The following is a 14,509-nucleotide window of genomic DNA, read 5'->3' as shown; positions in this document are numbered from 1 at the left end:
CGAAGATGAACACGACACAAAAACACTTTAACAAACTAACAAAACAACAAAACGACCGTGAAGCTACAAACGTTGTGCACAAACATACAGGCTACAAACGTTCTTACATTGACAATTACCCACAACCAATGAGAGCCTATGGCTACCCTAAATAAGGCTCCCAATCAGAGACAACCGAAATCAGCTGTCTCTAATTGGGAACTCATTCAGGTAACCATAGACTCTTCTAGATCACTCACCAACATAGACAACGCTAGACTTCTACACTCAACACAAAACCATATATTACACCCCATAACCCCTTTACCAAATAAACACCCAAATCCAACAAAACATAAACATTACCCATGTCACACCCTGACCTAACTAAAATAATAAAGAAAACAAAGAATAATAAGGCCAGGGCGTGACATAACCCCCCCCTTGAGGCGCGAACTCCGGGCGCACCATACACAGTCTAGGGGAGGGTCTGGGTGGGCTCCCCTCCACGGTGGCGGCTCCGGCTCTGGTCGTAGTCCCCACGTCACCACAGTACCTAACCACCTCCTAGGCCTCCTCCAAACGACCCCCCCCCACATTAACCCCATTGCATTCAGGGGCAGTTCCAGACTAAGGGGCAGTACCAGGGTAAGAGGCAGTACCAGGGTCAGGGGCAGTACCAGGGTCAGGGGCAGTACTAGGGTCAGGGACAGTACCAGGGTAAGGGGCAGCACCAGGGTAAGGGGCAGCACCAGGGTAAGGGGCAGCACCAGGGGAAGGGGCAGCCCCAGGGTAAGGGGCAGCTCCGGACTGAGGAATGGCAGCTCCGGACTGAGGGACTGCAGCTCCGGACTGAGGGACTGCAGCTCCGGACTGAGGGACTGCAGCTCCGGACTGAGGGACAGCCCATGGCTGGCTGACAGATCTGGCTGCTCATGGCTGGCTAACTGATCTGGCTGCTCATGGCTGGCTGACGGATCTGGCTGCTCATGGCTGGCTGACGGATCTGGCTGCTCATGGCTGGCTGACGGATCTGGCTGCTCATGGCTGGCTGACGGATCTGGCTGCTCATGGCTAGCTGACGGATCTGGCTGCTCATGGCTAGCTGACGGATCTGGCTGCTCATGGCTAGCTGACGGATCTGGCTGCTCATGGCTAGCTGACGGATCTGGCTGCTCATGGCTAGCTGACGGATCTGGCTGCTCATGGCTAGCTGACGGATCTGGCTGCTCATGGCTGGCTGACTGATCTGGCTGCTCCTGTCTGGTTGGCGGCTCTGGCAGATCCTGTCTGGTTGGCGGCTCTGGCAGATCCTGTCTGGTTGGCGGCTCTGGCAGATCCTGTCTGGTTGGCGGCTCTGGCAGATCCTGTCTGGTTGGCGGCTCTGGCAGATCCTGTCTGACGGACGGCTCTAGCGGCTCCTGTCTGGCTGGCGGCTCTAGCGGCTCCTGTCTGGCGGACGGCTCAGTAGGCTCATGGCAGACGGGCGGCTTTGCAGGCTCATGGCAGACGGGCGGCTTTGCAGGCTCATTGCAGACGGATGGCTCAGATGGCGCTGGGGAGACGGATGGCTCAGATGGCGCTGGGGAGACGGATGGCTCAGATGGCGCTGGGGAGACGGATGGCTCAGATGGCGCTGGGGAGACGGATGGCTCAGATGGCGCTTGGCAGACGGGCAGTTCAGTCATCGCTGTGCAGACGGCAGACTCCTGCCGGCTGAGGCGCACTGTAGGCCTGGTGCGTGGTGCCGGGACTGGTGGCACCGGACTGGGGACACGCATCTCAGGGCTAATGCGGGGAGCAGGAACAGGGCATACTGGACCCTGGGAGCGCACATTAGGCCTAGTGCGTGGTGCCGGAACTGGTGGTACCGGGCTGGGGACACGCATCTCAGGGCTAGTGCGGGGAGCAGGAACAGGGCATACTGGACCCTGGGGACGCACATTAGGCCTAGTGCGTGGGACCGGAACTGGTGGTACCGGACTGGGGACACGCATCTCAGGGCTAATGCGGGGAGCAGCAACAGGACGCACAGGACTCTGGGTACACACAGGAGGCTTGGTGCGTAATTTAGGCACTGGTGGTAAAGGGCTGGAGACACGCACCATAAGGCTAGTGCGTGGAGGAGGCACTGGTTGTACTGGGCTGGGGACTGACACAGGAGAGTTAGAACATAGGGCTAATATAGGAGGTGCAGGACTAGGGAGGCGTACAGGAGGCCTGGTTCGTGGGACTGTCCTTTCCAGACGGGTAGCACGCACATCAGGACGAGCATGGAGAGCTGACTCAGGTAACCTCACATCCCGCACACGCTCTGTCGGGCGGATCTTGTGCCTCACGCACCAACACAGCAGCTCCCTCATCTCACTCTCTTCCAACCTCCCCAATAAATCCTTAACAGTCTCTGCATCATTCCCATTGCTCCCCTCCAATCTCAGCCCGACTGGCTCAGGTTCCCTCTTAGAGGAAACACGGGAAGCACGGGAAGTTGACGCAGTTCTCCCATCAGGACTCGCCACATTCCTCATGAGCCCCTCCCCAAGAAATTTTTGGGTATTACTCACGGGTCTCCAGCCTTGCTTCCTTGCTGCCTCCTCATATCGCCTCCTCTCGGCTTTCGCTGCCTCCAGCTCTTCACGAGGGAGGCGATATTCTCCAGGTTGAGCCCAAAGTCCCTTTCCTTCCAATTCGTCCTCCCATCTCCAGAAATCCTGTGTAGGTAGGTCCTGTTGCCGCCTTCCATGCCGCTTGGTCCTATGGTGGGTAATTCTGTCACGATCGTGTGGCGGATTGACGGACCAAAATGCAGCAGTTGGAAAATAAGCCATCTTCTTTTATTAAACACCACGAAGATGAACACGACACAAAAACACTTTAACAAACTAACAAAACAACAAAACGACCGTGAAGCTACAAACGTTGTGCACAAACATACAGGCTACAAACGTTCTTACATTGACAATTACCCACAACCAATGAGAGCCTATGGCTACCCTAAATAAGGCTCCCAATCAGAGACAACCGAAATCAGCTGTCTCTAATTGGGAACTCATTCAGGTAACCATAGACTCTTCTAGATCACTCACCAACATAGACAACGCTAGACTTCTACACTCAACACAAAACCATATATTACACCCCATAACCCCTTTACCAAATAAACACCCAAATCCAACAAAACATAAACATTACCCATGTCACACCCTGACCTAACTAAAATAATAAAGAAAACAAAGAATAATAAGGCCAGGGCGTGACAGGTCGTCGACTGCCTTTCTTTAAATTACTATAGCGGTCGCGAACGACCTTGTTTTTCTAACAATAATATCAGTGTCAATATCGCAAAATTAACTTGCAAACACTCTGTTGCCGTATTCATGTGGCTGTTGTCATCAACCAGAAACAGGGTATGCTGTCATTTGACTTTTGGGGTGTTGCTATCGTCCACCAAGTGCAAACAGTCAGTATCTATACAATACGTGTGAAATGCTTGCTAATGTATGTGATGTTAACAGAGAGATTTACTTTCTTGGGGACCTGAATATTGACTGGTTTTCATCAAGCTGTCCGCTCAAGAGGAAGCTTCTTACTGTAATCAGTGCCTGTATTCTGGTTCAGGTTATTAATCAGCCTACCAGGGTGTTTACAAACACTACAGGAACAAGACCATCCACATGTATCGATCACTTTTTTACTAATACTGTAAACCTTAGTTCTAAAGCTGTATCCGTACCCACTGGATGCAGTGATCACAATATAGTGGCTATATCAAGGAAAGCCAGTTTCTACAGCTGGGCCTAAAATTGTGTAAGAGAGATACAAAATATTTTGTTGTGACTCTTATGTGGATGATGTTAAAAATATTTGTTGGTCTGATGTGATTAAGGAAGAGCATCCAGACGCTGCACTTGATGAGTTTATGAAATTGCTTCTTCCAATTATTGATAAACATGCACCTGTTAAGAAACTGACTGTTAGAACTGTTACGGGTCCATGGATTGATGAGAAATTGAAAAACTGTACGGTTGAAAGAGATAGAGCAAAAGGAGTGGCTAATAAATCTGGCTGCACATCTGACTGGCTGACTTATGTGACTAAACTCAACAAAAAGAAGAAGAAAATGTATTATGAAGCCAAGATCAATCATATAAAGAATGATGGAAAAAAACTTTGGAGTACTTTAAATGAAATTATGGGCAGAAAGACAAATTCAACTCAAACTTTCATCGAATCAGATGGCTTATTCATCACAAAACCATTTGATGTTGCCAATTATTTTAATGATTACTTAATTGGCAAAGTGGGAAAACTTAGGCAGGAAATGCCAACAACGAACAGTGAGTCATCGTATTCATGCATAAAAAAAAGAATGAAAGAAAAGCATTTTGTAAAGTTAGTGTGGGAGAGGTGGAAAAATGATTGTTATCGATCAATAATGACAAACCTCCTGGCATTGACAACTTAGATGGAAAGCTACTGAGGATGGTAGCTGACTCTATAGCCACTCCTATCTGTCATATATTTAATCTGAGCCTAGAGGAAAGTCTTTGTCCTCAGGCCTGGAGGGAAGCCAAAGTAATTCCACTACCCAAGAGTGATAAAGCGGCCTTTACTGGTTCTAACAGCAGACCTATAAGCTTATTGCCAGCTCTTAGCAAACTGTTGGAAAAAATTGTGTTTGACCAAATACAATGCTATTTCTCCGTAAACAAATTAACAAAAGACTTTCAGCATGCTTATAGAGAAGGGCACTCAACATGTACTGCACTGACACAAATGACTGATGATTGGTTGAAAGAAATTTAAGATTGTGGAAGCTGTACTGATTTCAGTGCAGCCTTTGATATTAATGACCATAACCTTTTGTTAAAAAAACATATGTGTTATGGTTTTTCAACCTCTGCCATATTGTGGATTCAGCGCTATCTATCTAATATAACTCAAAAGGTTCTCTTTAATGGAAGCTTCTCTAATGTCAAACATGCAAAGTGTGGTGTACCGCAGGGCAACTCTCTAGGCCCTCTTCTCTTTTCAATATTTTTAAACAAGGCATGCGTGTCCATGCATGCTGATATACGCATCAGCAACCACAGCTAATGAAGTCACTGAAACCCTTCACAAAGAGTTACAGTCTGTTTTGGAATGGATGGCCAGTAATAAACTGGTCCTGAACATCTCTAAAACTAAGAGCATTGTATTTGGTACAAATCATTCCCTAAGTTCTAGAATTATTCTGAATCTGGTAATTGGTAATGAATGGTGTGGCTGTTGAACAAGTTGAGGAGACTAAATTACTTGGTGTTACCTTAGATTGTAAACTGTCATGGTCAAAACATATAGATTCAATGGTTGTAAAGATGGGGAGAGGTCTGTCCGTAATAAACATATCTTTTTTGACACCAAACTCCAAAAAGCTAGTTCTGCAGGCTCTAGTTTTGTCTAATCTTGATTATTGTCCAATCGTGTGGTCCAGTGCTGCAAGGAAAGACCTAGTTAAGCTGCAGCTGGCCCAGAAAAGAGCGGCACGTCTTGCTCTTCATTGTAATCAGTGGGCTGATATAAATACTATGCATGCCCGTCTCTCTTGGCTAAGAGTAGAGGAGAGACTGACTGCATCACTTCTTATTTTTATAAGAAAAATTAATTTGCTGAAAATCCCAAATTGTTTGCATAGTCCTCTTACACACAGCTTTGACACACACACTTAGCCCACCGGACATGCCACCAGGGTTTTTTTCACAGTCCCCAAATCAAGAAAAAAATCAAGAAAGCATACAGTATTATATAGAGCCATTATTGCATGGAACTCCATTCAATCTCATATTGCTAAAAATAAACAGCAAACCTGGTTTCAAAAAACAGCTAAAGCAACACCTCACGGCACAACGCCTCTCCCGTATTTGACCTAGATAGTTTGCGTCTATGCATTGATATGTAGGCTACGTGTGCCTTTACAAAATGTTTTTATGTTGTTCTGTTCTTGAGCTGTTCTTGTCTATTAATGTTCTCTATTATATAATGTTTCATGTTTTGTGTGGACCCCACGAAGAGTACAGCTAATGGGGATCCTGATAAAATACCAAATACCAAAAAGCTTGCACTGCAGTTCATAAAATGTGATGAGTAGTTGACTCAAAGTGAAAAAAAAGGCAATAGTTGAACAGTTTTGAACAAATTAATTTATTCCTAAATTAAGGAGAAGCAAAAGAGAGAGACGGGGAGAGCTAGCTACAGTACCCCATAATAATGAAGCAAAAACAGTTTTTTAGACATTTTTGAAAATGTATAAAAAAAATTAAATATCACATTTACGTAAGTATTCAGACCCTTTACTCAGTACTTTGTTGAAGCACCTTTGGCATCGATTACCGCTTCTAGTCTTCTTGGGTATGACGCAACAAGCTTGGTACACCTGTATTTGGGGAGTTTCTCCTATTCTTCTCTGCAGATCTTCTCAAGCTCTGTCAGGTTGGATGGGGAGCATCGCTTCACAGCTATTTTCAGGTCTCTCGAGAGATGTACGATCGACCTCAAGTCCAGGCTCTGGCGGGGCCACTCAAGAACATTGAGAGACTTGTCCCGAAGCCACTCCTGCGTTGTCTGGGTTGTGTGCTTAGGGTTGTTGTCCTGTTTGAAGGTGAACCTTAGGCACAGTCTGAGGTCCTGTGCGCTCTGGAGCAGGTTTTCATCAAGGATCTGTACTTTGCTCCATTCATCTTTCCTTCGATCCTGACTAGTGTTCCAGTCCCTGCCGTTGAAAAAACATCCCCACAGCATAATGCTGCCACCACCATGTTTCAACGTAGGGATGGTGCCAGGTTTCTTCCAGACGTGATGCTTGGCAATCAGGACAAAGAGTTCAATCTTGGTGTCTTCAGACCAGAAAATCTTGTTTCTCTGAGTCCTTTAGGTGCCTTTTGGCAAACTCCAAGCAAGCTGTCATGTGCCTTTTACTGAGGAGTGGCTTTCATCTGGCCACTCTACCATAAAGGCTTGATTGGTGGAGTGCTGCAAAGATGGTTTTCCTTCTGGAAGGTTCTACAATCTCCACAGAGGAACCCTGACCAAGGTCCTTCAACCCCAATTACTCAGTTTGGCCGGGCGCCAGCTCTAGAAAGAGTCTTGGTGGTTCCAAACTTCTTCCATTTAAGAATGATGGAGGCCACTGTGTTCTTGGGGACCTTCAATGCTGCAGGCATTTTTTGGTACCCTTCCCCAGATCTGTGCCCCAACACAATGCTGTCTTGGAGCTCTACAGACAATTCCTTCAACCTCATGGCTTGGTTTTTGCTCTGACATGAACTGTGGGACCTTATATAGACAGGTGTGTGCCTTTCCAAATCATGTCCAATCAGTTGAATTTACCACAGGTGATCAATGGAAACAGGATGCACCTGAGCTCAATTTCGAGTCTCACAGCAAAGGGTCTGAATACTTATACACATAAGGTATTTCAGTTTTTTTTAAATCTAAAAACCTGTTTTCGCTTTGTCATTATGGGATATTGTGTGTAGATTGATTAGGGAAAATGTTATTTAATCAATATTAGAATAAGGCTGTAACGTAAAAATATGTGGAAAAAGTCAAGGGGTCTGAATACTTTCCGAATGCACTGTATATTTCTTAGTATATTTTTTCACTGTCACTTACTTAGCTAGTGTCAAATGCAGTTATGTGATTTGTATGGTTGAGAAAAGTAAATTGAGAGAAAGGATAAGAGAGACAGTGTGAGAGGGAGAGAGATTATGTTCTTGACCACAATTGTATCCTATTTGTTGCTTGTCTGGTCTCCCTCTGTTACTCTATTTCTCTAGCTCGATGAAAGCGAGGGAAGTGATGTGGAGAGCCAGGGCTAAGCAGCAAAAGGCAGGGAGGAAGAGGAGTTAGAGATGATTGGAGGGATAGAGATGTGGAGGGTGAAGTGGAGCGAGAGGAGATTAGAGGGAGAGAGGAAGATGAGTGAAGAGGTGGGAGAGGAGAGTGGAGGGAGAGGAACATAGAGAGGGAGAGGAGGAGGAAGAGGGAGGGTTGAGAACCAGAAGAGGTAGGGGAAGAGGGAGAGCACATATGAGAGGGGAGCCTACGTTTCCATTGTCTGCCCTAGGTCCCACCATTCACCCTTGTGGCAGGGGTTTTGGAGTTGTATTTAAAATGTGGTAGGAACTTATATCTGTGCCAGAGCTTGTAATGGATTACAACAATAAAATTGGCAGGGTTGACCACCTTGACCAACTAAGGAACTATTACAATGTTGGACGCACAGGCATAAAATGGTGGGAGTATGTGTTTTGGGGGATGCTCAGCATTGTCATCATAAATGCGTACATTGTGTCGGGGACGCTGCAAAGGTCGCTTCTCAGAAACGGCAGGCACTGGTTCCTGAAGGCATTCCTCCGAAACATGACCCACCTAACCTCGATCCTTAACACTCGCCGGCTTAACCCGGAAGCCAGCTGCACCAATGTGTCAGAGGAAACACCATTCAACCTGCGGTCGGGGTCTGCCGGCAGGGACCCGGCCTGCAGGCGCACGGCCGGCCACAAGGAGTCGCTAGAGTACGATGAGCCAAGTGAAGCCCCACCGACCAAACCCTCCCCTATCCCGGATGACCCTGGGCCAATTGTGCGCTGTCCTATGGGACTCGCGGCCACAGAATGCAATGCAGTGCCTTAGACCGCTGCGCCACTCGTGAGGCCTATGTGGTGTCATATTATAGAAGAGGTTGTCTGTTTGTTTGAAATGTTTGAGAAAATGTGATTTATCTTTAAAATTCTCAGTAATCTACAGCAGTATTCTAGAGTTATATTGGGGTCTAAAGGGTTAAAGTCACTTGCAACCATGAAAGTCATACTCTTGACTATGGTTGTGGATAAAAGGAAATTCATCTACTCCCATAATAAGTCCAATCGTTCTTCAGTACAATATATTTTACAGGTGCTGACCAACCCGATCAACTTAATTGTAATCTAACAGAAACAAGACATTAAAATCAAATACTTATTGATTTGATCCAATTAGTTAAACCTTTTTAATGAAATGTATCAGCCTTTGTCAATGACTTGGAGTGGCATTTTAGAAGGCAATAGATTAAATGGGATCCTCACTCTCAAAGGCTGCATTTACACAGGCAGCCCAATACTGATATTAATTCCACTAATTGGTCTTTTGACCAATCACATCAGATCTTTTCACATAAAATCTTTTTAAAAGCTGATCTAATTGGTCAAAAGATCAATTACTGAAACGAGAATCAGAATTGGGCTGCCTGAGTACACACAGTGATAGATAAAATCTTTAAAAACCAATTACGTTAATTGGGAACAACAAGTCCATCCCATAAATAATGAGGTGTTGGGGACATATGACAACAAATGATCACATGACTCACATGAATAGAGCTTTCAGAGCTTTCACTCACACAGCCTGCTTAAATACTCTCAATAGCGCTTAAGCAGTTTCATCTTTGTTTACAAAAGGGGAGAACCAGCAGCATGGGAATCTTCAGAGGGCATTAATCAAAGAGGGTTCAGTCAAAGCGTGACAAACGTTGTGAGGAAATATGCTCTCCACTTTCCCCCATGTAAAAGTGAATGGCAAATGTACACAAATGCTGATCTCAAAATGCAGTGAATGCTTTTGATTACAGCGGGAATATATGGGGCTTATGCTACAGTGCAAGCTTTGAGTATTTATGACTCAATTAGGGTTGATTGAGCGAATACTCATTAGCTCAAGTCATAGAAAAGCCAATAGCTGAGCATTTAAGAGCAGTGAACTCTGCTAATCATTCATCTTGGTAAGTATGTTTAGCATTATCTCTGTGTAGACATAATATCACTTCAAGGCTGCAACAGGATACTCAGTAGGTTAAAGGAAGCAAATACCCATGTACAGCTTCCCATAAGATAGTAAACACTTTATATAGAGAATAAGTGGAGCCAATAAAGAGTTAATGAAGTCCCTCAGGGAGACTGCTGTGGCCATATGTATTTCCCAACCGTTAGGGAATAGGATAGGTAGTTTAAATAACACACTACAGCTCACTACCCCTTCCACACTCCATTCATCCAGTGGGCAGCAGCAACCTTGTCCAGGTGCTGAGCCTTGTTGATAAGCATATCAGGTGCTGCCAATTAGGTGGTCGTCAAAGTCATTATTTCCCAAGTGACAGCAGTGTTGTGGTCCCCCTGTGCATGAGAATTTGCATTTAGTACCTGGGCACAGCATTATTGTATCACAGAAATAGTGTGCCGCCATCCACTTTGCATCACCCAAGCAGTGATCCGTCTCAACTCCCTTATAGTAACCGTTAAACCATCGTCAATTATGAATGACCTCTAAATAATGCAGCGTTATTGATCTCCTGTAACCAATCTGCGGGCTTATCTCACTTTGTACTTTGTACTGTTGTCGTGAAGACTGAATAACTATGATTAATAATACATTTAGAAATATAGAAATGCACAAAAACTGACCTAAAGATGAAAATAAAAACGACGAATGAAGGAATGAAGGACGGAAGGAAAGGTGGAAGGAGACGGAGTAATCCACCAGGGCATTTTTTTAAAGATATAGTGTTCTCTGACAGATGTATCAGAGAGGAATTCCTTCAGCTTGGATGAAAGGTAAATACCCCTTGAAGGTTGTGCCATGCTGATTTCAGATAGTAGACAATCCATTAACCACTCAGGCTTACATGGGCAAAACAAATATCTGTATTACATTAATTATGTTTAAGGTTAGGGGCTAAATGGCATAGTCAAACACCCCTGGTAATAATTTATCTTTATCTAAGCGATACATTAACTACTAGGTAGTGCAAAATAATAAATGCTAATGTCAACCAACACTTAGATGGGGTCGGATCCCCTATGCTAACAGACAACACTGATGATAACTGGGTTAAAATAAGAACCAGACAACAGAGCAACTAAGAGCTGAAGAATTCATAACAACCCCAACATTAAAACATACATAGGAATAAGAAACAACGTAGCCTGAAAACAAGGACCCCATAATTACCCACAATCTTAAGGCACGCTACGATATGCGTTATGTTGAGCATACATAATAATGACGGCCATAATTCATTAGATTTTTACTAATTCTTTGTATTTGATTCTTTGATTATAGAGATATAAAGCTCAATCAATGTTGTTGGCCGATGAGACATAGTTTAAGAAGTTCTTCATTTAAGATTTTTTTTGAAATATAGATCAATTCTATTTAAATTCAGGGAGTACATTGAAATTCCAATTATCTTCAAAACTTTTCAATGAGGAACATTTGGAATTTGAATTTAGTTTACTTTATGAATTGACCCCAACCCTGATCAGCTTAGATATTCAGTACACCCACATTTGCATACCTTTGTACATAATGTGTGTAGGTATTTTATACTTCATATAAAAGTGCCAATAAGCATCCCTCCTGGCTTCATTCAAGGTTCCCTCTTCATTTTTCAACCGATGAATTAAACAGTGTCAGAAATAACCCTGGGTTCTCCTCTTTTGAATTCCTCCCAAAATGTCTGAGCATTAAGGTAATTGCAGACTATAATAGGTGCTGGGTGGAGCAATCCTTTATGAAAATGTGCATTAAAGCAATGCATTATTGTACACTACATTACCGGTGGCGGGTTGTCTGTCTAGGACTCCTAACCCTTGCATACATCAATGAGTCCTAAATTCAGACAAGTGAGTAGGAAAATGTTGCATTTAAAGCAACCAGTAAATCTATCAAATAGCCGGTTTAACTGTTATTATAATATATCATGCTTAAATAGTTCTACTGTTTATCATAATTATGAAAAAATCCCTGCATTGCACATGCACAGACATGCAATGTTCTCGTCATTGATTTTCCAATTAAATAGCAATACATTGGGAAAACAATTATTTGTGCAATGCCATACAATCTAAAATATTTCCTTTTTGCAATAGAACTGATCATTAAAACAGTACGACAAGGCGAACCATGACACTGCCTTATCAGCCCTCAATGATGCCCAGATTATGCTCATTCCCAGTCAAGGGAGTCATTGTCACAGTGGATAACGTATCTACCGGTATAGTAGTTTATTATATATGGCAGGGGTCTCACCTTCACAGACTGGCTGGGTGCCACTCCAGGAGCCATTGTGGAGGCAGGTCCTCTCAGGTGAGCCACTCAGGGAAAAACCGGCATCACAGGTGAATCGCAGCAGGCTCTTCAGCTGGAACTTCTCCCCTAGCCTGGAGCCATGAGGTGGGATTCCAGGGTCACCGCACTCCCCGGAACTACCACCTCGTGAGGGAGCGAGAAAATATCCAACATTCAAACAACCAGCCATCCCTCACCACAGCAGTCCCATAGACAGCTCATATCAGTCACTCTAGCCTGTTTTCTGAGATGGAAATAGGCTTTTCCCCCTCCCTTTTAACTAACATGAAAGGCTACCAAGGCTCTACCCAGAGTGCTTGCATTTTACATCTCTAGCTACCACACATGAAAAACCCACAGAAATCCATAGCTTTTCTAGCTTGGTTTGACATCCCTGAAACCTGTTGATCTGTGGTATTTCTGTGCACCATTAGAGCCTTCAGGTCGCCCCTGGCTGGCAGAGTGATAAGCCCCTGCTGATGGAAATACCTGAGCAGTAGGGTGGTGACCCACTCCAGCGCCCGTCCTCCTGACAGTAGCGCGTTGCGTTCCCAATCAGCGCTCGGCCCTGGCTGCAAGTATAATGGAGCACGCCGCCGTTGGTGAACTTCCTGCCTGACATGACAGCTTGGGGTGGTGTGCCAGGATCACCACAGGAAATAGCTTCAGGGGAAATGGAGAGAAATGGTTCAGAGAGGACAGTTGATAGGAATACTGAGTTGATCATGGATATACGCCATTGTTCTTGTGCCTTCAGCGTTAGCTACTACCACAATTACATTTGAGTTGTTTACCTACTACTACTCCCACTACTACTCATACTACTACTCATACTACTCCCGCTCCTGCTGCTGCTACTACTACCACCACTACTACTATTACTACCACCACTACTACTCCCACTACTACTAACCACTCCTGCTACTCTCACTACCCACCTTTTATCACAAACAGTAACACTACATATGACATTGTCAGCAAAGATAATGTTTCTATATTCTTTATTTTCAAACACTACCAATATAAAATTCTTCACAAATCCCTTGCACCATCCCCGTATTTTCCCCACTATTAGAATGGTACATTTCACACTTTCTATTTTTCTCCAACAGTGACTAACCACACAAAGTGGGACCCAGATTCCACCTCTGCCACTTCTTGTACCCTGATCAAGACAATCCTAGCATATTACTCACAAAGGCACTTAGGAAGTGATCTGTCCCAGAGGCCGTTTGACTGACAGGTGAGAAGTGATGAGCCGAGCAGATAGAAGGCCCTCTTGCAGTGATACATCACACTGGTTCTATAGTTGAAGCTCTCGGGGAAACGCTGCTGCGGGTGACGAATGGCATTCTCCACAAAGCCTGGATCGGAGCAGTTTACCACTGCAAGATAAAATCAACCGAATGCTTAACGCCTGACAGTGAAACCAAGAGTGAGAAGAGAAGGGAAATCAATGAGAAAGCGTGAATAGCAGGGTTATTGTTCAAGTTCTGAGTCATTTCAATCAACCCATTCATGCTTTTTAATATATACTTAAACAGTGTGTAAGCTTCTCTCATGTTTCTACAGTCAATAGCATTTGACATAAAGTTGAGCTAATAACTGTGTAACAATGTCATTCATGTGGGTTGATATGCAGTTTCTGTTTAGTTTAGATTCACTTGTCACAAAATGTAAAACCATCAGGGCAGGAAGCCCCAGTAACAATAAGTTGCACCTCTTGCCTCAGAGTTGGCTGAACATTGTTTTCAGCTATTGCCCATCAACAACAAAAAATGCCTAAAGTTAAAGTAATGTCCAGGGGAAACAAAAAAGATTGCTTTCCCTCAGTGACAGCTGGCAATGCTCTGGCAGTCAATTAAGCCCTAGGGAAAAGAGGGAGGAAAAATATATAAAACAATTGATAATTAGCACCTGCTATTGGCAGGTGCCAAAAACTCTTATTCCTAAAACAGCACCGGAGAAGGCTGAAGTTTTACGTGTTCCTATCCAAGTGTGTTTTTGTTTGTTTCTTTGCGTTGTTTGTAACTTAATTTTAAAATTATTTTGTACATAATGTTGCTACTACCGTCTCTTATGACCGAAAATAACTTCTGGACATCGGAACTGCGATTTCTCACCACGAACTGGCAAAATTCTTTTTTTCCTTTAACGATTCCGACGAGCCCAACCTGAATGACTTACTGCTTTCCCGGGAACAGGCACAGACCCCCGTCATTTGCGTGAAGAGAAGGCGGAGAAAAAAGGGCCAGAGGGCGGGCTGCCATCTGAGAATTCGTGGGTGATCGAATAAACCCCCAATGCCTTCCATTCTGCTAGCGAACGTGCAATCTTTGGAAAATATAATCCATGACCTACGTCGAAGATTAAACTACCAACGGGACAT

At 44.4% G+C, this 14,509-nt stretch overlaps 1 protein-coding gene across 3 annotated transcripts in view; it reads right to left on the bottom strand.

Annotated features, from left to right (window-relative positions):
• LOC129860196 (CUB and sushi domain-containing protein 1-like) overlaps positions 1-14,509 on the bottom strand; it is a 588,526-nt gene that overhangs the window by 16,642 nt on the left and 557,375 nt on the right. For all 3 annotated transcript variants that reach the window (XR_008760312.1, XM_055930581.1, XM_055930589.1), the window contains exons 55-57: positions 13,317-13,505; positions 12,610-12,783; positions 12,082-12,264 (exon numbers count right to left, since the gene is read on the bottom strand). Coding sequence is in view for 2 of the 3 variants with exons in the window: in XM_055930581.1 (XP_055786556.1) it covers positions 12,082-12,264; positions 12,610-12,783; positions 13,317-13,505 (546 nt within the window). In the remaining variant the exon portion in view is untranslated. The remainder of the gene's footprint in view (positions 1-12,081; positions 12,265-12,609; positions 12,784-13,316; positions 13,506-14,509) is intronic.

The sequence above is a fragment of the Salvelinus fontinalis genome, chromosome 1, assembly GCF_029448725.1.
Source record: "Salvelinus fontinalis isolate EN_2023a chromosome 1, ASM2944872v1, whole genome shotgun sequence".
NCBI lineage: Eukaryota > Metazoa > Chordata > Actinopteri > Salmoniformes > Salmonidae > Salvelinus > Salvelinus fontinalis.
This window is presented reverse-complemented; position numbering and strand designations above follow the sequence as displayed.